The 27,829-nt window shown below is 36.1% G+C and overlaps 1 protein-coding gene across 2 annotated transcripts; it reads left to right on the forward strand.

Moving 5' to 3' along the window:
* Positions 1–228: 228 nt before the first annotated feature.
* LOC581408 (peroxiredoxin) lies at positions 229–27,829 on the forward strand. Of its 2 annotated transcripts, XR_004066113.1 has the most exons (8): positions 229–329; positions 3,277–3,405; positions 5,661–5,697; positions 20,747–20,863; positions 23,056–23,178; positions 23,719–23,849; positions 25,852–27,687; positions 27,762–27,829. XR_004066113.1 is itself a non-coding variant. In XM_781410.5 (7 exons), the coding sequence occupies exons 2-7, from the start codon at positions 3,303–3,305 to the stop codon at positions 25,932–25,934; spliced, it is 594 nt and encodes a 197-aa protein (XP_786503.3). In that variant the 5' UTR covers positions 229–329; positions 3,277–3,302; the 3' UTR covers positions 25,935–27,829. The 2 variants fall into 2 exon arrangements, 1 of the variants encoding a protein (XP_786503.3); XM_781410.5 differs by having other exon boundaries at positions 25,852–27,829.

Genomic DNA, 27,829 nt, shown 5'->3' on the forward strand with positions numbered 1-27,829 from the left:
CCACAAAATAAAAACTAAAAGATTCGATCATACACAGTATTTTTTGTTTTAATAATGCCCTCCGAATTGAAAGAGTACTAGCGCCATCTAGTGGCAAGGGTTTCTCGTTATATATGGTGGACGTGCAGCTCGCGGCTACAGCTAGACTATAGCGATAACGCTTGTTTAGCGCGCCGTACTTCGCGGCATGCAGCACGTGCAGGACTAGCGCTGAGCTGAGAATTAAAGTACGTAGTATGATCGAGAATCCAGTGACCGGTCTCATTATTGATAGAGCTGGACAAACAAGCAAGTCACAGTGATCAAATCATAATTACTCTTCTCGAAGGGTGAGTATTTACTTGTTGTTATTGAAAAATTGGTTAAATGTTTAATAACTTATAATTCTGGAGAGTGATTTGGTAATGTGTGAGACTAAGATCTAAGTTAGGCCTACTCGATCTCGATGAGTTACTTGCATATTAAAGCTTCTCGATGTGTTGCACGTGGGTAAAAATTATGCCGGTCCGGTAATTGTCATTGACATTCTTTGTCAGAATTTAGACGTCTGTCCATGTTCTTTTGTATGAGGTGGGGCAGTGATTTTTTAATGAATGTGATAAATAAACTTGCTGTGTCACAATTGTAATTATTTTTTGTCATTATTTAGCTATTTCTATGAGTATGATTATGAAAGTGGTCGAACGTAGACCGATTTTTTTTGTCTCTTTCGTTCTTTAGCCTCTGATATGGGTAGGTCTAGGTCGGCTCTCTCTTTAGAGACAGAACAGCCCTATACGCTTTAGTGTTCACGCTTTGTGTAAAGAAACGTTACACCAAACTTGGCAAAACTACCGGCCAAATTCCATATTTCACAGGATGCATATCCGGTGCATCTTATTTTGAAAATTAGGTAAAGGTTTAACTACTTCGCTTCGGTTCCACTTACCAACTTGACTGAAATAATCCGTTTAATAATGGTCCCTTTTTAGGAAATTATGGGTCAAAATCGACATCCATGATAAAAATCTTGCAGCGATAGTTAAAACTCTCGCTGCGCATCTAAATCTCATTCCTTCTAGTCTACGCCGAAGGCAAAATGATTATAACGGAAAAACTGCATGCCATTACGAACTCGTAGCTCGCGCACAGTTTTTCCATCACAATCACAGATCTCTGTAGTACCATCTGTAGACTATAATATGGGGAATGTCAACAAATGTCAGTTTTATTAAAGAAATACCCATATCAGATGGTTATTTACTTATTTCTGTCTAGATGGTAGACTATCTACTAATCTAGACTATTCTTGATCTTATTCTTAAAAATTCTTACATTGTCATTTGAGCAATTGATATTGGAGACTAGACTTCTATCTCCTATTTTTGGTAGACTGTTTTTAATTTCAGAGGCTTTTGTCAAGATTTTGGGTAGCCTGTTTTGGAGACGGTCTCCCCATTAATTTTCCCCTTTGGAATTGGGATGCAATTACCAATTTCTTATATTTACGTTTGTAGGCTAGTCAGAAACAAAACTGATTCACTGGTCATGAAATTAAATCCTCACAATTATAAATACAAAAATTACAAGTAATTCTATGGTATAATCTACATTATCTCAGTATTTTGGATCTCTTGTCTCCTGCTACTATATTAATACTAGAGTAAAGGAGGGAGTTTTCGGCCACTTAAGACAAAATCCTATTTTTTTGGACTCTTTACTTAGATCTAGTCTAATATCATTTCTTGTTCAAATCATGAAGCAATATTATTATTTAAACAAAAAAGAATCCCAGAAAAAAAAATCATGAATTGCCATGACAAAATTCATTTCAATTTTCACTTTGGAGACAGTTTTTAATTGCATGTACAAAGTCAATAGGAAGCACGCGCCCGCACCGTGCGTTTCCCCGCTGATCGATAGCACTAGCGGGCGGAGCAGGTATCCCACGCCGGAGCTCGCCATGCCGAAAACTATCTCTGCGGTGATCGGAAATTGGAATCTGAATTAGACAGAGATATCGTGCGTGCGCCAGGTGTCCGGCTGCATTGATTTAATACATGCGATGAGATACTTTTGAGCTTGCGACTCACACAAAATCGGGCTCTAAATCTGAAAAATACTTGAAATAAAGTTCATTTTGTGATACCCATATTCCTTACAGCTTCGGGTAGCGGGACTGTCGATTACATCGCTAAAATATGATATTTAAGGATATATTTTCCATTGCAAATGTGGTTCTTCAGTGACTCTGGCATGTTATGGTATGTGTGGGATATGTGATATGCTATTAAGCGATGTATTTTAAAGGGATTTTACCATGCATCCAACGGACCGGCCGAAAACTGTCGACGGTCGATTACCCCCTCCTTTACTCTATGTTCAAATTTTTTTATTTTCCTTATTTATTTTTAGCAGTTTTCCTCAAATACTTTTTGTAAAAATGAGGTGGAATTGCAACTTAGTCTAAGGCCTTAAGGCCATGTCTCAGCTCCTGATCTCGCTGATAGAATCATTAACATGAGAAGTCTTACTAGTAAGCTTTTTGTGAAATGGTTAAGGAAGATCAGAGACGTCTCTGCAGTCGGCGAATAAATTTACGACTGTCTTGTTTTTTTTTTTTGAGAAACGGACCCCTAGTCTCTAAAATGGGGGACAGTCTCCACAATTGTTTGTGCACCTCTACTGTCTTACTCTCCCTATTAGACATGATTGGAAAAAAGTGAAAGTTGAAACAGTACAAGGAATTTGAATTGAGGTAGACCTACAGATCAGTTGATTATGCGGTTTACAGAGAAATAAGAGATTGAAATATAAATCTTGGAATGTTTCCTTAAGTTCACCATAAATAAAAAGTCTAGTGCCCATAATACATAAGAAGTGTTTATAAATAAATTATGTTATTTGCCTTGCAACCTTGAAACCGTGACTTTCAGAAGCAAGAAAACAATGTATTTCTATATGATTTGGTTTGGTTAGATGATCATGATGATCATTAGTTTGTTTTTACCCGAGTGCTAAGAAAGCAGGTGGATGCTTGAAAAAGTTCAAAGTAAGCAACCAGGGGACTGACTGCCTTGCCAAAGGGCACTAGCGCATCACCTTGGTTTCGAAACTGGCACCTCCCGCTTACGGGACCACTGCTCCACCACTACGAACACTATTTTTATTCACATGTTGACTAGATCGAGATCTAGTAAGATTTTTAATTTTTAATCACAACTTATGTCGTGCCTTTTCTTGTGGTGGAACGACCAACTGTTACTAAATAATTTTCCTTTGACCTCTTTAATCCAGGATAGAAGTCATAACGAAATCGAAAAATGGCAGCCAAGGCTCGTGTCCAGGATCCAGCTCCTTATTTTGAGGGAACAGCAGTGAGCACCACCGGTGAATTTGTCGACGTCAAATTGTCGGACTACAAAGGTAAGAAAAACATATATTTTTTTTAAAATCTAAAGGCTGAAGGATTAAAGGACGTCTGTACTAGCTCGGCCAGAAGGGATTATACCGCCCAACAAGGTGACCAACAGGTGGCTATGTCATCAACTCACCTCTCAATTAACATAAGAAAAAGAGGATCATGGGTGACCAACAGGCACCGATTGGGGAAGTTTTCTATATAGAGGGAGCAAGTAGCTACAAGTAGTACAGTGGGGCTTTAAGTGATAAGAGGATGGTGATTCTAATACCAGATTGCCATAAAAGAAAGCATATGCTTGTAAATAAGCAACCAAGGAACCAACGGCTTTAAGTCCTCTCCGAGGGATTAGAATAATGACAGATGTGTGTTTGTTTGTTTTGTTTTTATTGTGCTTGAGAATCTAACAGCATTTTTATTTGGATGAGTTATTCATCTAAACCACAAGATGAACTTATTGAGGCAAAAGAGACATTTGTCAATGCATTTAAAATGCTCTCAGAATATATATAATATCAATTTTAGATTAAATGAAGGTGTTTTTGTTTTGTTCTGCATTCTATTTTATTTTATTTATTATATAGAAATACACAGGATTTCTTCTATCCTTTGAATCCCTTGTAATCTTATATGAATATTTAAATTTTTTGTGAATTGGCCAAATGATGATTAATTTAATCTTGCCAATGTTTTAAGCCAAAAATAAGATTCTTGCTCGATTTTTTCAAGTGAGGATGAAACGGTTGTGTATCATTTTGTAAAAGTTTGAATTCTATTACAGTATAGATTCTTTAAAACATGGAAAAGCTCCGTTTTTAAAATGCTTATTTGAAATTTTGAACAAACATATGGTTTCCTGATTCTTAATTTTTATCTGATTTTTATTTTTCCCCCCCGAATTTTGTTTTCTTCACATTTTTACCCTGATTTTGTTTTCTTCCCACTTTTTTTTAATTCTAAAGGGGAGGGGGGGGGGGGGGGGGGGGGGGGGAAGGGGAAGGGGGAGATTTAGGAGAAAAAACCCTCACTATCACCCCTGTATACATGTCGACTGGTTTCTTCAATTTTGCTTCACACCTCTGAAGGTGCCTCTATGTAGTGAGGAATGTTTAGAGTGTACCACTTTCTTGTTTCTACATATCTTCAGTATGAGAAGTGAAAAGTACCTGGTAGTACCCATGTGGCTTTTGACCTTAATCCCACTTTCTGTCTTCATTGATGTAATGGCTGTTTGACATTCATGTAATGTACATGTACATTGTAATGCAAAACATAGTTATTTCTGAAATACAAACTACTTTTGTTGTAGTTTTTTTCGCAGAAAATGTTCATAACATGAAACTGGAGTTGATTAAAGAGAAGAAAGAAAACAAATCTCGTACTTTAAATGACAAAGAACCAGTGAAAAAAATACACGGGGGCTCGGGGCGAATTAGCCCCCGAAATGCCTAAAAGAGCCCCCGAAAATCAGAAAAGAGCCCCAGTAAATTTGCATAGAGTTCAATGCAAAACAAATTTTAGAATGTTATTTTCATGCAGGCAAGGTTGAAAAGTAGCCCCCGAAAAATAAATATTAATTTTTTCCCTGCAAAGAACTACATGTATAAACAGTGGTAATAATACTTTGATTACCTTTTAATGTAGATTTATTAGTAAAAGTAAAAGCTCAAATGAAATTAAAATGAAAGGAAATGTAACATTTACAAAATTTCCTCAATGCAGTCAAAGAATATCTCAAATACATACATAGATGTCAAGAAAAAAGAAAATTGTTATGTCAAAGGTCATAAAGATTAATTGACATGTACTGTAAGAATAATTTGTCAACTTCTCAACTTCTCAACTTCTCATCATGATATTCCAAGAATAATTCAAGCTAGGATCGCAGGAGTCATAGTGGAGATGCAGTGGCATTTGCAATACTCCCAAACTGATGCCATTTTGTTAAAAATCCTTCTGTTTACTGCAAAACATGTAAAGAAATAAAAAACAAACCAACACATGTATACTGAAAGACCATTCTGTACCACCTTAATTTCTTTTTGGGGTCTGCAAATCTGAATTGTTCAAAAGAGCTATACAGGTCGGTGGCATTTACGAAAAGATCTCATATTTTTAACCCAGAGCATAAGTGAAAAGAAAACTTTTTTATTTAAAAGTAATGATAATTTAAAGATAAGAAAAGACTACCGTACAGCCTTTTATTTGTGTCCCAAGAGTGCACCAATTGATGTTGTTTTTCTTTTCTTTTTCTTTTTAGGCAAATACCTTGTATTCTTCTTCTATCCATTGGACTTGTAAGTATAATTTTTCTATGTTCTCTTTTTTTTTAATGAAATGCATAATTTGTAAATGATTTATACAGAGATGCCAACAAGTACGATTAAATCGTATTAAGTACGATAATAAGAGTGAAATACGATCTTAAAATCTTAAAATACGATTTTCATCTCCCCCCCCCCCCAAAAAAAAAACAACAAAAAACAACAACATAAAAACAGCGGAATCGCATAGAAACATGTACAAGTAAACCCCCGCAACCCCAACAAAATCTTTGCTTTACAATTTTCTCATTAAATTTTAATGAAAGAGCAAACATTTTTCTGAAATTTTCAGTGGTACTGTCAATTTTTTCGTGAAAATCTGATTTTCTCTCCAAAATCTGATGTTTTAGGATTTTTTTTGTGTCAAGAGGTTGGCATCTCTGTTTATATGAACAAAATTCTCAATCACTTGCCAGGAGATATTTCATCTATTGTGTTTGAAGGACTATAGGGTGGATTCACCATAAATAGTGCCCCTACCGGCAAGCTGCGACGGGCCATTTTTTCAGCTCGCAGGTCTCTCAACCATTGCAGCAACCGACCCATGGATTGATTCTCACTGAAATCACATCTGGATCGTCAAAGAAAAAGTTTTGAGAACCCCTGTAATAGGTATAAACTGTACATGTACATGTAGCAATGCCACAGATGATAACTTTTGTCGGCTTTTCCCCATAATGCATCACGTGAAATCAACTAAACGCTGGTGTCGCTCAAAGGCGCTTCAGATTGTGAATCTGCCATATTGATATGTGAGTTTTGTTGTTGTTGACAAATGCTGACAAAACTTTGGCAAATGAAAAGTGCACCATGAAGTGAACTTTATTTGGCATTTTGAACTCACCGTCCCGGGCAGTCAGAAAATTGCATGATAAAGTGATATGGGATGGTCGAGATTACCACATGCATGCCTGCCATATTTACCCCACAGAGGGGGTCCCGGGAAATCTTGACTACTGCTGTACGGCAGGCACAGAATTTGTCAAAGTACTGACACTTTGGATTGTAGCTCCCTTGTGACCTGTGTGCTGCTATTTAGTGTGTGTGTGTGTGTGTTTGTGTGTGTGTTTCCTTTTTAGAGATAAAGTGGCTAGATATGAGGTATGATATCCACTCTCAAATAATCTTTTCACATCTTATTCCTGTTATGTTTTTGTAAATTTTCATTTTGTGATTCTAGAGACTCGTGAGAAGAAATGGCATGAATGTTTGTAGCAGTCTAGAAATCACTTTGAATTTAGAAATACAAAATCTGTAGTAGTATTTGATAGGTTATCAGGGAGAGAGAGGCAGACAGAGAGGAGAATTTATAGAGCAACGAGGGAGGGAGAGAGAGAGAGGTAGGGGGGGGGGGTCCAAAATTGATTTATCCATCAATATTGAAGTGAAATATTGAAGAAAAACAACAGCACACACAAAAGAAATGGATAATTCAAATTTATCACATGCCGTGCATGCATTTCAACTATTCAAGCTTTTAATGTATAAGGGGTAGCACATGAACTTGTAATAACTCTCCTTGTGCCGTCTTAATCCTAGACCATCAGTACAAAATGAATGTACAAGTAGCTGTACTTTTTTCTTTCTTTATACTTGTCTCGTACACTTTGATGGGAAATATTGTAGATTAATGGGCTAGAATCTAGCGTAGAATACAACAAATCTGTCAGAGTACCTAAATTATTTCAGGGGTTCAGCTTCATGTAAGAAAATGGCTATGCCGATGTCATATGTACTGTACATTGTGCTAAGAATATCTTGTTTTACACCTCTCTCATACACTTGGGTGGAGAATCTTGTAGATTTATGGGCAAGAGTACAATAAATCTCTAGGAATAACAAAGTTATTTATTAGGGTGAGGTTTCCTTTATTAAGCAGATCTGTGCTACATGTATTACAGATTTGAAACAGTGAAGGCTCCAATGTACATGTACATGTACATGTCGTAGATTACATAAGTTCCTGAGATTGTATGGCAGTTTTTCTATTTTAAACAAAGGGAGGTTATAAACTGCCTATTTTAAACAAAGGAAGGTTATAAACTGCCTGTTCTTTACACATGAATTCCAGACTTGTGATTCATTAATGGTCTCATCGTGATAAAACAAGTGCCAAAAGGTTCAACTCTTTACACAATATAAAGCAAACTGGTGGATTCATTGGAATATACATAGGCATTGGACACCTTTTTATTAAACCAAATAGGGGAGGGAGGGAGAAAGCGCTAGAGAGGAGCTAGAGAGATAGAGAGAGAGAGAGAGAGAGATAGATAGAGAGAGAGAGAGAGAGAGAGAGAGAGAGAGAGAGAGCAGGAGAGAAAGAGATTAAAGGTACTATGTCCCTTTTGCAGCCAACCTCAAATTCTGTAGAACTTTGCAGGAATAATGAATATGTCATGTATGTCCTATCTGTGAAATTTAAACGTTAGCAGTGTCCTCATATTCAAGTTATGCAAGGAAACCCGTTTACTTGCTAGACTTCACTGTCAGACACTATTGAGTGACTGACTGGCTTTTTTTCCTTCTTTGGTAATAACATACATGAAAAGAGTTGTAAAGGGTACATAAGCATTTGTCTACCTCAATAACCCACTTCTTGTGATGGCCAAGATTAAACTGATTGAATCTTTGCGCAGCATAAAACGTATGACCATTCGGAACAATTGTCTGAAAATCAAGACTATTACTTTTGGGCTCTATAGCCCTAAAGTCGATTTGACAACTAATAGTCGTTATTTTCCCACTTGAGGACATTTTCAAGCCCCACCTTTTTTAGGGAAGTTTTAAATTAGTATTATCTTTCAAATGCAGTTGGAATTTAACTTTTTCATTTTTTGGGCCTGCAAATGGGACATAGTACCTTTAAAGGGCCCTGGAGCTTTAATATAGTGACATTTAAAATTTGTTTGCAGGCCTGCTACTACACATGAAACTCTCCTGCATAAAATTTCTCACTCCAGGTACTAACTTTTTGATATGGTGGAACAATATGTTCCTCTTGAAATTATGCTACTTACATACATGGCTTACGTTTTGTGTGTAGTCACAACTGAAATAAGTCATCTTCCTGAGGGGACCATTCTGTAGAAATAATTTGCAGATATTTCATCATTTCATTTGTCATCGATATTGTGCCATTGTTTATTCTAAAGTAGCATGTTTACAATGAGCAGGTATTTCGTACAGAATATTGTGCTGATACTCTAAAACCAAATGTGAAAATGGCATCATATTTCTTACTTCTGAAATGATCAGATTGTAGAAATCGTTTGCAGATATTACGTCCTTTCATGTATCAATGACATCATGCTATTGCTAATTTGTAAGCAGTTTGTTTTTTCATCACACAACAAAATATTGTGGTATCACATTTCAAAGAAATTTTGAACTATCTCATTCTTTCATTTGTCATTGACATTTTGCTAGTGTTCAATATAACTCCAAGTAGTTTGGTTACAAGGTATGTTTTAATGGAATATATTCTGTACATTTTAAATAAACATGGAAATGGCAATATATTTCTGAAATGATCATGGTTTAGAAAATCAGTTGCATGCATCTCACTCTTTTATTTACCATCATTTGTGCTCATTCAAGCAGTTTATTCATAATATATTTTGCATTTCCACATCTTCTAACAGTATGATGTTACTTTGAAGACATTATTAACCAATATATTACAGAAATATGTAAGCATCTTCTAATTTTTTTGTATCCCACTGTGATAACACTCCCCGATTTCAAAATGTAACCTTGGATATAAGTACTGTATGCAGCACTTGACAGAGTGGTAGCAGTGCAACTCTGCGCTACCAGTAATTTGGTTACTGCCGTGCCCCATTCTCTTTCAGCTGCACCTAGAGAGTCCAGTATTGGTGGTATACACCTCCGTTAATAACCCAGGCTATTGGATTAGAGAGGGTATTAAATCCTCTTTGTGAGACGGGTTCAGACCCGCCGTAAGGGATGAAGGAACGCATCATCCTTGGCAATCTTGGGAGAGAAGGTTGTATCTTAGCAACCTTGATTGCATTGAGCGTGTTTGCAGCTTTTTATTATATTATTCAAAATGCATCGGGCCCATGTTTGTTGTTAGGTATTGGTGTCATTCTTTGCAGTTGCCAATTTGACTTTGAAAAGCATGCTTTTAGTTCGTAGGGATGATTGTTGAAGAGCGTTGGAGCTTGATGTGCGTGTGGACCTTCACTGGAACACGTAGATTATGAAGTTGCAAAATATTGGCTGAAGATGTTTGCTTGTACATTATGAAAAGAAATGCAAACATTGAATGACAGAATATCCCCTTTTTGGTTGTGTCGACTACCAAGTGACTGACAGTGGAAGCCAGAAGATTTCACTGCAGTCTTCATCACTGGTAATCAACATCATAAATACCATCAGAATATTATGATCGATATCGTCATCATTGATCATTGACCATGATTATCATCATTGAATAATAATTTTCATCACCACCTCCATCACCACCCGCTTCATCATCACCATTATCATCTTTGTTACCATCATCAATCACCATCATTGTCATCAAAATCATTATCATCACCATCAACATTATCATCAATCACCATCATTATCCTCATAATCACCATGGATGATCATAATCATCACCATGGATGATCATAATCATCACCATGGATGATCATCATCAAACAACAATATCATTATCAACATCATCCTCACCATCATTGCCATCAACATCAAGAACCATCATCATCATCACCATCACTATCATCATCATCATCATCATCACTATCATCATCATCATCATCACTATCATCATCATCATCATCATCATCATCATCATCCTCCTCATCATCATCACCACCTCTATCACTAACACCACCATGCAATAATAATCGCTACTTGCATCACTACCACCATCACCACCACACCCACCACCATATCCACCACCATCACCATCTTCCAAGCGCTTGAATCTGCCAGTGTGAACCTTCTTCATATTCTTAGAACGATTGGGGGCATGGCTGTGAACTGCAAATGTTCCCCAGGCCCCGAAGCTTTGATGGACTCACAATGGCTGCGTCTGCCTTCAAAGAAAAGCCTTTTCACTATTGTGTTCTCAGCTTTCGGGGCAGGTAAATGAAGGAAGACGGCGACTGGCCTACATGTATATGAGATGGAGGTTTTCATCACACAAGCTAGCATATAAGTGACCATGGACGTGATGATTAGACGTTGTGAAGGTTCCTGATCGATGTAGATTGTACCTTGAAGAGCTAACAATCGCAAATTAAAGGGAAAATTGTGCAGTTTTTTGAAAATAATCAAACAAAATAACAATTCCTTTAAATATGGAAAAGTATGGTTGCTCAGCCAGCAGCCTCGGTAAGGAATCAAATAAGTTTGGTGGTTATCTATCTGATATTGTTTGACTGGAATGAATGAAAGAATGGAAGAAAAAAAGATATATATTTACACAGTTACATTTTCATAATGTATATAATGTACAGTACTCACATTTTTCTACATTATTGCACAAAGAACTATTATAGTCACCTCTCACCCATTGTATTTCAATAGTCTGAATGCAAATTGGATACATTGGTATATTTTCCCTGGTAAATTATTTAGATGCCCGTTACCGGAAATTGGATGGCAATGAAAAACAAGCCCCATAAAAGAGATGTTTTTTAGCAATCAAATAAATCAACACATGATGCGTACCTCAGCTCAGATTGGTATATTATCCCATTTGATATTATTGTTATCACTTCATATGAGAGATTTCAATATCAACCAAGGTATCCATGCATATTTATAGGTATTTGGCTGCTACAAATTGTCAAATTTAGCATCTTTAGAGAAACATTTAGATCTAATAATAATACAGTAGTAGATCTAGCAGATGTTTTCTCAGATGCATCCTTTTCGGGTACCCAAATTAAAAAAATACCTGAAATTCCCAGCCCTACTCCATGTAGAGAGTGAGAGATAGAAGAAAGTTCTTTCCTCCTCCTCACTTTTTTTTTGCCACAACTAATCCAATAAGATGCTTTAATAAGGGCGTAAATATTCCAAATTGAATGACAAACGCCGTGAGAACTAAATTTACAACATCGTCTATTACTACAGTATGGCCATCTAGTGATGTGAGTGCTTATGGTTGTCATGACGAACTCCTGATTTTGAAGTGATTAAGAAGAGCTATCGATGACAAGTGGAGGAGTGTTCCATGATTAATTCTTTGCTTGATTTGAAATCAACCATTTGCAAAGGTTGAAGTATCTGTTTGGGGATGGGTACTTCAGGGTGGAGAGTTTTTGAGAATTGCATGCATATTTTTATGTGAACCAGCTGATGGTACACATTTAATATTGAGCTAAGATTTTAGCCGAATTATAGGTTATAACTAGCAGGACCCGCGGAAATCCGCGGGATTCTACAGGGGGCGGGGGTGTAAATAGATATATAGAGAATGTCTAAATTAAAACCACCAAGAACATTATTTGCCATTCAGGCCATTAAAAAATATACATGTTTAGCGTTCCCGCCCACTTCCTTTTTGGGGGCCGCCTCCTATTTTTTTTTTTTGATTTTTGATTTTTGATTTTTTTTTTTTTTTTTTTTTTGAAAGAAAAAAAACATCGTCCCCGCCTGCTTCCTTTTTGGGGGCCGCCTCCTATTTTTTTTTTTTTTTTTTTTTTTTTTGAAAGAAAAAAAACATGAAAAACACTGCTAAAATGTATTTCTGATTTTAAAAAAGAAAAAAAAAAAAAAATTGTCGGCCGCCATCTTGAAAAATAGCCCGAATGCCAGGGAAAATGTACGGAGCGGCCATTTTGAAAGAAAAAAAAAGAAAAAAAAAGGGCCTCCTCCTTCCCATTTTTCAAAAAAACAGGATGCTATAAGCATGCTTTTTTTAAATTTGGCCTTGTATTAGATTTAAAAAAAACAATCCAACTGTACCGGTAGTTATTCTTTAAGCCACTGGAACTGCGTAGAGTTTCGTAGTGTGGCGTACCGACTACGCAGAAATTAGGCTGCGTATTAATGGGAAAATAGTCCCTGCGTAGGTTATGCGTAGGCTGGCGTACAGGTTTGCTTATGGTTGCTTACTGTGTGGAAAGCTTTTACTGCTTAGTCGAACTGGCGTAGGGTAGCGTACTGTTGCGTAAAAAGGCGGAATTTCTGCGTAAAAAGGAGTAATTTCTGCGTCAAGTTTCTACGCCGAAAGTACGCAAAAAAAATTAAACATGTTGAATTGTTTTCGTTCACCTTGCGTACCCCTTTCCGTCCCTCAGCATATAACGTAGGCCAGCGTAGTTGGTACGCAACACTACGCAACTCTACGTATTGACCCCACGCCAATTAGTGACCCGCAAGTGTCACAAATAAAGTATTCAAATATGCTCATCTGACCCTAATTAAACGCCTAAAACCCCCGAGCTTTCGGGGGTTTATGGCCCCTTGAAACCTGTGGACCCCATGCCTATATTATATATACACTCAACTCGCTGCGATCTGATCTCTCCCCCCCCCCAACTTTGAAGAACGTAACCCCCGAGCTTTTGGGGGTTTATGGCCCCTTTAAACCCGTGGACCCCACGCCTATATTATATATACACGCAACTCAGGACCCGTGGAAATCTGCGGGATTCTAGAGGGGGGCGCAGGCAAAAAATTAAGTTTTTCATTTCGGGGGCTCCATTTTAAATTTTCGGGGGCTACTTTTTCAACTTTCGGGGCTCTTTTTTCTGGGGTTACTTTTTCATTAATTCATAAAAGGATAGGCCTACACTTTGTTGAGATTTGTTTAGTAGGCTAAAGTTTCAGGCTTCCTAGACTACTTTATATTGCCTATTTTTAAAAAAACAAAACATTTTTCTAGTTCAATAACTAAGTTTTCATGCATTGATTTGATGCAAGAACTTTAACATAATAGACCCTAGATCTAGATTGTGAATATTTCTGACCATTAATTTCGATAATCATTTTTCAAAGTAAAATTTTCACAAGAAAATCAGACAGTCGTTTAAAAATGAGACATTAGTAATACTTTTACTAATTCTAAGCTCAGGTTTCGTAAATCTATTCACGAAACTATATTGAAATCGCGGCAATAATGATGCAAACCAACAGATAACAAATTCAAAGTGTCAAATCTCTTCGACTCGAATTCAACTCACACACTGCTGCATAACTGCAGCGTAACTCCAGCTAAACTTCAACACCGGCGCCGCAGGCGTCGGACGCCTGCGCTGCCGGTATTGGAGCTAATTCCTGGAGTTTACTGCAACTCAGCTCATCTCACACACACTACACAGTGGCAATGCACTGTATTGTATGGGTGTCAGTTACGGTGATTTTGTCTGATTTTCTTTACTTTGAAGAAATGATTATCAAAATTACGTAAACATGGCGAGAACATCACAAAATAGGCTTTAATTTCATACCTCTATTTATGGAAACATTATAATATTGCAGCAATCGTGAATTCGTGATGGAAATTGATTGCAGTTTCGCGATGTTTAGTGGTTCATGGTCTAGATTCAGCTTCTACCAAAACAAAATCGACCGCCAAAAACTCGAGCCCTACGCTCCGTCTCGATCTCGCAATTGCGAAAATGTACGTGTTTTGGCGTACTTGCGTGCGACATGGTAAGCCAGGTAAGGTATGGAATATGGTTCGAGTTTTTTTACGACCGATTTTTGTGTATACAATTTTATACGGATAGTCATCGGTCGTGTGTCAATGTTGAATATCCATGAGGTATCTTTGTCGTCACGCATATCCTGCATTATGCATGTCGCGTCTGTTTTCGCCCTGGACGTCGACACGGAGGAGGACCTCGGGCGGAGTATAGCCAATTCGCTAGAGTAGACTCTCCCGCGGACGACGGCACCGGTCACCGGTACCCCGAGGGGAGGGTTCAGGAGGAGATAGCTGCACCAACTTGGGTCGGCGATCTCATTAAAAAACAATAGAATACAAAGGCCGGCGGAGACGTCGCGCCCCCCGCGGAGCCTTAGCGTATTACTATTATAGATATTTGTCATGTATACTGGTGATAACAAAGGATTCTCAGAGAAGATAAATATCTGGGTAGAAACTAATTAAAAGAAAAGAGCTGGAAGTGATGATAATGATGATGATGATGATGATGATGATGATGATGATGATGATGATGATGATGAAGACGATGACGATGACGATGATGACGACGATGAAGATGACGATGAAGATGATTGATGATGATGATGATGATGATGAAGATGACGATGAAGATGACGATGAAGATGACGATGAAGATGATGATTGTTGACAATTGATGATGATTGATGATGATTGATGATGATGTGTTGTTATGTGTATGTGTGTATGATAGAAAGAGAAAGAGAGAAGAAAAAAAAGAAAAAAAGAAAGAATAAGAAAGAAAAAACAGGGAGACAAAATGGAAAAGGAAAAACATGGAGAGTAGAAATACTTGTAGTTGATTGAGGAGGGGAGTTTATACATGTGTAGGAGTTCATACTCGTGACAGACAAAGCGCAAGATACAAGAACCCACTATTATCATTGATAGCTAAGAATAGATTGGTTTGGAGTTGGTATGGAGGAGTTTTAGCAGTGTGACTGAGAACATATGGATCCACCACAAAGGCCATATCTTGATTGCAAAGACTCCATTAAATGATGATACAGTACATGGATATTTATTCCGTGACAATTCCCTAGCGGCTTTTTCAATTATCATCCAAGGATGATCAGATGCTGAATTAATGAGAACGGATGTAGTGAATTGGTGCAGTAACATGATATCTTTCCCAATCTCACTTTGGAATTGGACCCAAGTTCAAAGAAATATTGTGATAAAAATCAGCAAGCCAGTATTTGATTATGTATGCTTTAAACTCGTCCATATGTTTTTTTTTATTACTTGTACATGTATAATGTATTTGCCTTTACCCGCGAATTGAATCTAGTGAATTATGTATAATTTTCCCAGATTTGTTTTGGTTGCCCCAATTTTACTTAGTAATAAAACAGGATGATAATTAAATCACAAGGTAGCATTTACTTCTCTACATTTGCTCTATGCCATGCCATTCAAGAGCTCCTATCCATGCAGGACACTAGGGAGTGTTTCACAAAGACTAAGATCGACTTTAAGTTGGAATTAACTTTTGCAAGCCGTTCATGCCAGTAGTTCCTCTAAAAATTCCTGGCATTGGTTACTCAAGGGATGTACAAATCGTGGTCAAAAATCGACAGAATTTACATTTTTTGATAGTTCATTATTGAAGGTAAAATTATTATCTAAAGATCATAATTGAGAGACCAATGGTGAAAGCAACCAGTGGAATGAACAGCCTGCCATAGTAAAGTCCAACTTAAAGTCGATCTTAGTCTCTGTGAAACACTCCCCAGGTTACAGCAATGCACTTCATAAATTTCTGTACATTCTACACATCTACACAGATATATCAGAAGTATTTACAAAAACTATACTGAATGCTAACAATAGAACACAATGGAGATGGAGCCCCTTCTCTTATATCACTTTCATATTGAGATTTTGTAGATCAAGTTCTTACTTATTCTGCATTATAATGCCAATATGAAACTAACAGTTGGCTCCACTTTATTAACACTCCACTCTTTAGGCCTGTCTTCATCAGCTTGAATTTGCCAAATAACCCGCTATTTTAACCATCTCGATCTCAAATTAACCAGTTTAATTTGTGTCTTCATCAGCCCGCAATTACAACTAGCGGGATATTTGGTCGAGAAAATATCCAGAGAAGTCTTGGTCCTGTTTCCAAAATATCCCGCTATTTGGGTAATAGCAGGCTTATTTGTGGACATCCGAGCTAGTTTGTGATGAGTGTATCGGTTCGCAATTTCTAGCTTCGGGATAATATCTCGAGTCTGAAAATAGTGGGTTATTTGGCAAACTCGAGCTGATGAAGACAGGCCTACTGATCATTGTCTGTGGCGGGGCGTGTGGAGCTAGTCTGTGAAGGAAATGGGTTATCTTTAAATAGGAAATATGTTCACAGACCCTATCCCTATCTGGACCCAAACATTTCCTTGTAGGGTCACTGCATCTTTTGTGATAGAGTGGAACCTCATGAGGAGCTCTGATATAACAATATAACAAGGTGATTTTGCTGGTCCCAGCTCTTTATATTTTTATGATTTTTCACCCCGATCTAACAAGATTCCTGATATAACATGGTAACTTTCATGGTTCCAAGGACCTTGTTATAACAAGTTCCCCTGTAGTATAGATGGATACAACCGATACACATGTAGAAAAATTGTTTAAAGCTTGGAGCATTTAATTGTCAAAGGTTTGCCTAATGCCTCATTCACACCTTTGCGTATTTGGCTTGCATATTGCTGCGTATTTATTCCTATTCCTTGATTTTCTGTTGTAAAGCAATGGTAATTCTCGATATCTAGGATTAATTTCTTGATATCAAGAAATAGGAATAAATGTTAAAAACGGCTTGCCATAAATATGCAGCAATACGCAAGCCAAATACGCAATTGTGTGACTGAGGTATAAGAGTGGTAGTTATCAGTAAAAGTGTTGCTTATGGCTGTACGAAATAATGAAGTGTTAAATGCACCCAATTTGGGGTCTGGATTAATTATGGAATCCTTGATCCATGGTCGACCCATACAGACCGATAGTATGAAAGTGGCATACATATAGTTCACGATGTAATTTGGGTTTGTCTCTGCACTTTAGCATGGCTTTTTTAGAGTGACACAAACGTAACTGGTCTGAGTACAACGTATGATGGATTTATGAGATTAAACCTGTGAGAAAGCCAGGGTCAATTTCATTTCTTTTTAATGAACTTAGTGAAAATACATTTTTATGTCAACCAATTAAGTAATAGCAGCATTGGTAATTTCATTAGCCAGAAATACATATAGAAAGAAATAAAAGGAAAATTGAGTGTTTGTGGTGGTCAAATGGACAGAGATGTCAGGAAAACTGTTATTAAATCTCAAACTGTAACAGAGAACAAGTCAGTATTACATGTATTGTAAGGTATTCATCATTATACAACACAGTAGAATCTAAAAGAAATAAATGTAAAGGGAAGGAAGAACTTCAATGATTTAGAAAAATATGAAAATGTGTTAACACATTTTAAATGAAATAATGAAAATGTAATGCAGTTACTAGTAGTTACGCTCTTTGTACAATATACATGCACAGTTTAGGTGTAAAAAAGCTACCGTATTGCATTTCAAACAATATTTTTGTTTCCATTAGTCTGCACCTGTTATGCATACAAAATGAATAATGGATAATAATATATGGGCGATTTATCAACAGATGTTTTTCATATTAATGATTTCAAAATGTTGACACTGCAGAAAAATGCTAGACAATCTATATTGTAAGGTACAGTGTGATGTACAGTACATGCAGACGTTTTTTACGCCTTGGCCAGATGTCAATTAAAAGAATCAATATAAATGTTTTATTTTCTATTTTGAGGGCAGACATGTTGTTTGCGGTTTGCGGAAAACAGAAGTGTTTTAGGGGCTAAATTTTCTAGTGCTTATGATACATCTGCAGGGGCATCCAAATATATCCAAATTTTAAAGAATTTTCCAAAACTTTGCATTACCTTTAAATGCTACATGATCAATTTATTTTGATCGCTTCCACACTGTTTATTTCACAATGCAATCGCATGACCAGAACTCAACTTTGTCTTTACGCCAGCTTTTACAGTACTTCAGATTACCTTTGATAACGAAGCTAATTTGATGGCAAATGTACCTAAGTGACAAGCACAGGGTAGTTGAGAGGAGCCCACGTTGACACCCAGCGGCAAGAGTTGTCACAATTTGAATTGATTAATCAATCAGTCCAGACCTTACTACAGTGTAGCTGTGTGGGAAAGAAAGGACAGTTTTACACCTTCCGCGAGACAATCGCTTTTCTCGCAAATAATGATTTTCTGATAAACTTGTGTTGTGTCATCCTGAAACATGTTCAAACAAACCTTTTTCATTCAAAATTTAGCCATTTTTTTTTTTATCTGCATCATCATTTTTGTTTATTAAAAATGTGACAGTCAGCATTTTCCCTTTTTACGAGGGGCTACAGACTTTTGCGTCACAAAGACACTCCCTCCTTCCACTTCGTCTTGTCTCCAGCATCCTCCTCATTTAGACCAACCTTACTGCTTTCTTGCTTCACCATACGTTTCTATGAAATCTTTTGTCTTCCTTTCCCTCTTTATAAATGCCATCCACTTCCAGTTCCCATGCTCTTTAGTCTTTACACACGTTCAGCATCTTCCCTCCTCAAGACCTGACCCATCCATCTCAACCCACTTCTCTTTGATTGGTTGATTGATTTTATTCCATTTCATAAATACACAATAAAGAACCTAGTTGACAAAGTAAGTTCAAAATTATGAAATGAAACAGGAACCTACTGGAAAGCATTGCTTGTTTTTGTAGGTTCCCAAGACTAAATATAATATGAACATTATTCTCTTTACCACTTCCACCACAGTTTCTTCCAGACCCATCCTTTCCACCAGTGTTCTTTCCATTGGACATTGTCACAACACCCATGTTCTGTATCACGGCTCTTTCTGTGAACTCCTCAAGATACTTTTTTTCCATTTTTGTAATATTTAATGTAGGAATATGAAAGCAATTCAAGAGAAATCCTGTTTAGGTGATATCTGATAGTATTTATACAAGTATCAGCATGGAAATTGAAAATTTCTAATTAAAATGGGGAGCTAATCCACTGTATTCAGTTTAGGGCAATCAATGTAATTTCAATTAAGGTCTTTGCTTTTATCAATAAGGTTTTTTTGCCCTTTTCAATTAGGGTCTGCAAACGAATCATTGTCAGTTGTCAACACTGGTGGCAATTGGTGAGTGATTTTTTAATGAGAAAGGGAATTGAAATTAATCCACGAAGAGGAGATTGGCAGTGGAAGTATTTTGCGCTGGCAAGTGAAATGGACTTCTCTCAAACGATTTATGATGGCTGCTTGTAAATTGTTGAGTCAGTCATGGTGTACATGTATTTGCCTAGATGTTTGATGGCATAGCCATTGTTTGCTCAACACTTAATTGGTGTGGCTTGAGCATTTAAAGGGCGAGTCTTCCCTGTCACAGCGGTAAATTTGAACAAAAGCAACAACAAAATATAGGACTTATCATGACTTCCTTGTATATCTGTTCGCCAAACTGGTGACCGCACACGTTTAAGATGGAAGTATGGAGTTGCTGAATTATATTGTCATCTTCACAACTCGACAAGTTGTCACTTTTGATCCTTTACCAAATATTCATCTTCAAACTTTCATTTTTATGACCATATTATTTCTCTGCTTTTGATCAAAACATACAGATTTTGCTATGTTGAAAATTGTTCAAATAGATACATAGGATGATAATAAAGGGCTCCTGGGGGTGTTTCACAAAGAACCTAAGTCTAACTTAATTCTAAGTTGGACTTAAAAATTATGGAGATCCATTTGTAGCCTTACTTGAATGTTTGCTTTTAAAGATAGTTTATTTTAAGTAAAGTATATTCAAAAGCAAAAATTAAATTATTTAAAACTGTTTATAACTTACACATCAAGAACATGGAATCTCCTTGATAATAGAAAACATGAAGGATTTGAATCAACATTTTATGCTTTTTAAAATAACTTTTACAAAATATTTTCATAGATGCTAACAGCTTTTCATAATTGTTAAGTCCAACTTAGAGATAACATCAATTTAGGATCTTTGTGAAACACCCCCGGGATTGAACTTGTGTATGCATGAGCACTATGTAGAAAATGTTGGGGGTCCGGACTTAGATTTTGGGTCCCCATGTGTCTATATCTGAAACTGTGATTTATTATAAACTTAGAATATTTGCTTGTAGAAGGGGCATGGTACATAAACATATACATGTCAGTTGGCAAGATAAATACCTTTATTATAATTTCATCCTTTTTTATCCCCCTCTCTTTCTTACTCTTTCCAGCACCTTCGTTTGTCCGACTGAGATCCTAGCCTTCAGCGACAGGTCAGATGAATTCAGAAAAATCGGATGCGAGGTTCTCGCTGCATCCTGCGACTCCCACTTCTGTCATTTAGCATGGTAAGAACGGGATGCAGAATCTGGAAAAAGCTCCTAAAACCTTACAGCCCCTTTGTAACAGTCCCCCAAATCACCCTCGGTATTTGTATCGGTTTTTACATGTGCTTCCACAGAATCAGAAATGCTAACCAGTACGATTAAATCGTATTTAGTACGATTATAAGAGTGAAATAAGATAATACAATTTTTCATCTTTAAAAAAAAAAAAAAAAAAAATATTTTAAAACCCCATAAAAACAGCGGAATCGCATAGAAACATGTACAAGTAAACCCCTGCAACCCTAACGAAAACTTTGCTTTACAATTTTCTCTTTAAATGTTAATGAAAGAGCAAACATTTTACTTGACCGTACTTAGCAGTAAAACATTTTTCTTACATGTTACTGGCCCGGGCCGAGTGGGCCAGTGGAAGTGCTGAGTTTTCGTGGAAGTGCTGAGTTTTCGTGAAAATCTGATTTTTTAGGATACTCAGTCTGTTTTTTGTGTCAAGAGGTTGGCATCTCTGCAGAATGTTGGCTTGCTTTCAAGAGACAAGAATCACTACGTCTTGAAGACACTAATGTATATTCACATGAAAAAGCTTTCATCCTGCATGAAGTAATTTCCCTTCTATCTTTCAACATTTCCAACTGTCAAATCTTCTGAAGGTCCAAAATTGCACCCACACTAAAATCTATTTTATAATTACAGCCATGGAACAAGAAATAACTTGGAAGTCAATGTATGACCCCCAGTCTTAAATTAAAAAAAAAAAAAGGGATTTCAAAGAACTATTAAAATTGCGGAAATCTTGCACGTAGTACCTGGTACATAATTGTAGTGCCTGCAACTTTACCCTTCATTTTACAGGTAGGTGTTAACTTTTAACTTTTTCTTTCTTCCATTAAAAAAGAAACCTATCAGATGCATGTGTGATACAGATCTTCATTTTGAGTGATAGCTTCAGAATTACATGTAGAATTAAATCACAACTGAAAACCCAGACACAACTGGGTTTCACTTTCATAAAAAAAAAAAAAAAGAGATGACAAAAAAAAAAAATATTTTCTAGTTGAATGGTTTCAAAATGATGTCATTAGTTCTTTTAATAGTACACAAATAGTTCTATTTTTTTTTAAACTTCCATCTCTTGGATTATTAACAAAGATGATTACCGGTAAATGCAAACTTAACTTGGCAGGATATCTCATTCTTTTCTTGTGTGCCCTAGAAATATAGTTGAAAGTTAATTGTTAATTGCCTCTTTACACCCATCTTAAGGTTTCTCTACTGCCTGTGTAAATTTTCAGTGGTTTTATATCTCTTCATTCATTAATCCACTGACAACTGGAATCTCACATCCCCATAGGCTTAATACAGAATACACCCGGCTGCAGTAGGCAAAGGGTTAGAGTGAAAACATCAAAATGATGTAATTTCAGTTCAGGCTGCTGCAATGTCAGGTCAAGTCCAAGGGCACATAATCAATCAATTATTTCTCACCCTTTTGATAAGGTCTACCGACCAGTATTTGTAGTAACCCAGCTGCTCCTGTTGATTTTTAAAGAGATGCAACCTCACATCCTTTCAATGCCGTTTTTTCTTACACTATTTTCCATCTACATGTCCCTTTAGTTTGGCATCATATTTGCTAGTCTGTCTGAGGATACATTAGTCCTCTACCTGGACTGTTTCTGTGCCGCGCGCCCAATCTGATGCAAAAATAAAACGCCCTCAACGCTAATACAGAGACAGTATTTTCATTCACAACTTTTGACGATGTTTTTGATTGCGTAATTAGGGGAGACATCGCGCTCTGTATGAGATGGGTGTACTGTAAGGAAGGGAAAATTGGATGATTGAAAAATAAAAATTTAAACAGAGAGAGGATGTGGACTAAAGATACATATGAAGGTGGAAGTAGAGAAAGGTAATCTTCAGTTCTAGCAGTAATGATAGAAAATGATTTATAACAGTAAAGCCAGGGTAATTATGCTGCATTATGTAGAACGCTTAGAGACTTCTGACAAAGTAAGTGCTAGGCGCTATATAAGCACTATAGTTATTATTATAAATGTTCAAAATATGAATGTAAGTTAGTATGACTTGTGCTAAATATGAATGTTAGTTAGTATGACTTATGCTGACCCCTCCTTCCGTCTTGTTTTGATGTAATGTATATGTCCATCGTATCTATCGTTCTATGATTCCAGGACCAACACTACTAAGAAACTGGGTGGAGTCGGTCAACTCAAGATCCCCCTCCTCTCTGACATGAGCGGTAAGATCGCCCGGGATTACGGCATCATGATCGAGAAGGAAGGAATCTCACTCAGGTATGTATAGATAAATAGACCAGACGTCACCCCTGTTCATGTCCTTAGAATAGCCGCAAATGTTGCTGATAATTTATGGATGTACTTCTGTTACTGGCAGATGTAAATGGGTACCATCAACAAATAATGTTCTATTTTTCTTCATGCTATTCCATTCTTAATTTGTGTTTATTTTGTTGTTTTGTTATTTTTTTTGCTGCTGAACTAAACCTAATAAAAAATATGTCATTAACACTGAAAAAGAAAGAATAAATTGACTTTAAAGAGTTCTTATGTTGTTAACGATGTTGGTATGTCATTAATTATTTGAAGAATTGTTGTTACAGTGTTGTTTCATTCAGCTGTGTACATTGAGTCTGTTATTTACTTCAGATGAGACAATGAAAAGAAATATTGAATTAAAACTATGATATTTCTGCATAATTTCAAGTATTCCTTCTGTTATTAAAGCTTAGGCTATATTCACCAAAATGTCAGTATAGATGTTTACCCTGATGAATTTTGAAATACTTAAATAATCCTCTTCTTTCCCCTTTTCAGAGGTCTCTTCATCATTGACGACAAGGGCACCCTACGTCAGATCACCATCAACGATCTCCCCGTCGGTCGTTCCGTCGATGAGGTGCTTCGTCTGGTACAAGCTTTCCAGTTCACAGACAAATTCGGAGAAGGTAAGAGCAGATAGATATTGATTTTAAATGGATGCTTATTTCTTTCTACTACATAAGCCTTGTTCATGTATGCAGTGTTAAAGGGGAAGTCTACCCTGATATTAAGTTCGTTTTAATAAAAGTAAAACAAATGAGAAAAAACAGGTCAGTGAAAGTTTGAGCAAACTTTCCTATTTTTTTTTTAATTGGACGTTGCTCAAACTTTCACTAATTGGTTTCTCTCATTTTATGCTTTTATTAAAACTAACTTAATTTCAGGTTAGACTTCCTCTTTAACTCTATATCTGTGACAAAAATTGGGTTAAAGTTCTGAACAGCTGAATGATAGGCTTATCATTTTTCGTTCAGAACATTTCGTCTACCGGGGAATTATAGAGACGTCCAGAAATAATGGTTGTATTTGAGCACCAAAAGCTGTTGTTTGTTTCAGATGTTGTTAAAAATTTACTCATTTTAATAATCAAACCATAGAAGAAAAATATAAAGGGTCATTCTTTATGAGGAGAAACCCTTTAAGTGTACTGATCACGATTTGTTAACTATGATTCAGAAAAAGTTGGCTTTTTTATCTTAACCAATTAATTATCTCCTCGCACTGTCTGAGCTTAAAGACGTTGAAGGTTCTTATGAATGATGATTAATGGAAAGAAATGTAAAACAGAAAGATAATAAGGAAGGGGAAGGTAATAACCAGAGGCAGGAAGATTTTATTTGTATATTAAAGATGTAATGTAGGTAAAAATGAACGATAGATGCCTATAATAATTGGAAATTAATATATTAAATTACATCTAGTCTGACAAGCATTCAATTTCGTTTTATAAGAAAACCAAAGTAGTCAAAGAAAAAGGAAGAAATCTTGATATGATTAAATTTGCAGAAAATTGTCTTTAAGCTGGACAGTAAAATGATTGTGTCGGATTTCAATAAGCATAGTTGATAGTTTTTGAACTATTGCAAATAAAATAAGCAATTTATCTTTGTTTGAGATACAATTTCTTTTTCTCTTGTGGACTTTTCCAAATTCTCAACCAGATGCTGGATGGTTTAAGCCTATACTATTGAATTTTTAAAAGTCTTCTCACTAAAACCAAGGTTTTAGATGTTTCTTTCATAACTTCAAATTTAATCTGTAGAATATTCTACTAATGAACATGCTTTTTAGACTTACTTTTGTCATGGAGGACATCATGTGAAAGCTCATTAAAGTGATTAGAATTTTTAACAACTTGAGACAGAAATGTTGTTTCCCACAGGGAAGCAATCAGAATCTATATTTGGAGTTGTTATTTAATTTGGCTCTAAGGTATTCAGCAGGGTAGCACAATTAGCAGAAATTTAACAGAAAACCGCTCATTAAACAAGGAAATTGGTTGTCGAATCATGAATATTCCCAAATCTTTGATGGTTTCCTTAAAAAAAAGAAAAAAAGAGACTACAGTTTTATGGCTTCTTTTGTCTTCCATACATCAAGTCTTTTGAGGGTTCTATGGTCAGATTGTTTTTTGTTTCAGTTGTGATTCTTTAAAATGAATGATTTCTTCAAAGATGTTTGTCTCAAGGGCATGTCTGTATATCATTTGTCATTGATTAGCAGAATTAATGAGATTGCTTATCATAAGAATGAGAAAGTGTAATGGCTCATGTGTTGAATAACTCTAAAACCAGAAACTTATGATTTCTGCAAAGAAATTTGTCTCAAAGACCTATTGTTTGTATAATGTCAGTTGTTATCGATAAGCAAAATTAATTTGCCACATGTTAAGAGGTTCATAATCACTTTTTTTTCCAGAGACATGACATTTTATTAAAAAAATATAACGGTAAAAGAAAAATTAAATCGTTCTCAATTTGAAGAAGAAAAGATGACCAATGTAGCCTTTGAAAAATGTGTGTAATGAAAGGGTTAACAAAATGTGAATTTAATTATCATCAAAAAGCCTAAAGGAATGTTGATTTATTTTACTCAAGACTTATGTATTTATTGTTTCTCCTTTTTCAGTGTGCCCTGCTGGCTGGAAGCCTGGCGATGATACAATCAAGCCTGGAGTCAAGGAAAGCAAGGAGTTCTTTGGAAAGCAATAATTCAGCAGTCCCCTCCCCCTCACTATCTCTCTCTCTCTCCTACTAACCCCCTTATATCACAATGGTTTATTCCATTCTTTGTCCTAGTCTATGACATATGACCAAAACAAAGCAGCATTTATTAAAGGGTACGTGTAATATTTTGTATTCGCCCGTATGGATCATCTAGCTTAATCACTAGAGCAGTTACTCATGCTCGCAGGTTGATAGAAAGAATGGGAGATTCCATTGTGGTAGTAGGGAAGTGGTTGTGTTCGCCGTGCTTTTCTACAGGCGACATTTGAATAACAGAGTTGGACGAGTCAAGAATTTTAAAGCTTTTACGAAAAGAAATGTACCTTGGAACTTGACAACTATTGTAAATTTTGAGTAAATTTCGTAGTGAGAAAGATATGACTTTGTGTTGACAGTATTTGTTTGTGTTCTTAATGCAAACAAGATGATCATTATCCAGCTCATGTATTGGATGTAGATAAGCCTTCTGATGTATAGTTCATTGAGAGAGAAAAAAAATCTAGTTTAGAATTAGATTTTGTGTAATGCTTTGATATAAGTGATCTACAAGTATTGTTTAATTTGTGAGTTTTCTTTATCGTTTCTAAAAGTGAGCTTTTGGTTTTATAACTACCTGGAAGCTGCTTAGTCCATGTTGTACAAGAAATCTATGTTAAGAGTTTAATGTTTTGTTTTATACTTATAGCAAGCTTGAAACTATTTATATGCTGATGCTTGACATGTTCTGCCCTCTACTGAAAATTTGAAAGCAGAAGAGAAAGAGGTTATATTTACTGAAACAAGCAGCTTGGAAATTTGTATTCCATCCTTTGTATGTGTTGTAAGATGTTCTACAAGTACCTCATATGTTTTTATTTTTCTTAGTTAAGAACGAATCCTCTCAGTGTTTCTATTTAAGACAGGGCATGAAAATGTTTCTGGTGATATTTTGAACTCTTGTGATTGAATATTTAACTTCTCATGTTATATAGGCACGATTGTTCTTAAATGCCTGAAGCCATGGCTGGCAAGGTCTCTCATCAAAGAAGATGGTCAAGGAAAGTTTCTTCAGTGAAAGACCAAATCAAACAAAAAAAAGAGAGAAAGAAAAATAGACGATCCTTTGTAATATGTAATTGGATGCACAATACAAAAACCATTATAATTCATACACTAACAAGGCTTTTATGATTTAAGTTTGTATTTTTAATTTTTTTTTTTTTATCGGAAAGCTCTTTTTGCCAGTCTTCTAAACCTGTACAGGATGTTAGTAAATCGAGCTTACGTGTGCTTACTACCTAGTATCAGTATATTATGCATTTTGTCATCTGTTTGTAATGAAATATCTTTTAGTCAATGTTCAGAAGAAATTATTATTTATAAAGACCAATTTAAGATCAGTAATTGTTCATCAATCCTTCAGTTGGATGATTAAATACATGTATGATCTACTTACATGTTGTTTTGAAAGTAATGCATTGTCTTTGACATTTGATGTTAGATTGGACATATACATACTGAGATAACCAAGCAAGATCTTCCCTAAATCCTCCCCATACATGCTTGCCAAAAGCACCCTATACCAACTGTTCATTTACAAGCATTTGAGCATATGACTTTCAATTGTCTCCCATAAATATCTGAGTTCCTCTTATGTTTTCATTCAATTCGTTATGGTACTAGAATTATTGAAAGAACAGCTGAAACCGGTTCTGACAGTACATGGGAGTGTCAGTTATTACCATGTGGGTAAAACACAGTCACAACCCTTTATCCCCGTTTTGCTAAAAGTACTTATTGTATTGATGGTTTTGGATGTTTTCCTCCACGCAGGACATCAGAAGAGAAAATTCCCTTGCATAACGTGTGTGTGAATGAATAAATGTTTGTTAGAACTTAAA

This window comes from Strongylocentrotus purpuratus, unplaced genomic scaffold, assembly GCF_000002235.5.
Source record: "Strongylocentrotus purpuratus isolate Spur 01 unplaced genomic scaffold, Spur_5.0 spur5_scaffold_3, whole genome shotgun sequence".
NCBI lineage: Eukaryota > Metazoa > Echinodermata > Echinoidea > Camarodonta > Strongylocentrotidae > Strongylocentrotus > Strongylocentrotus purpuratus.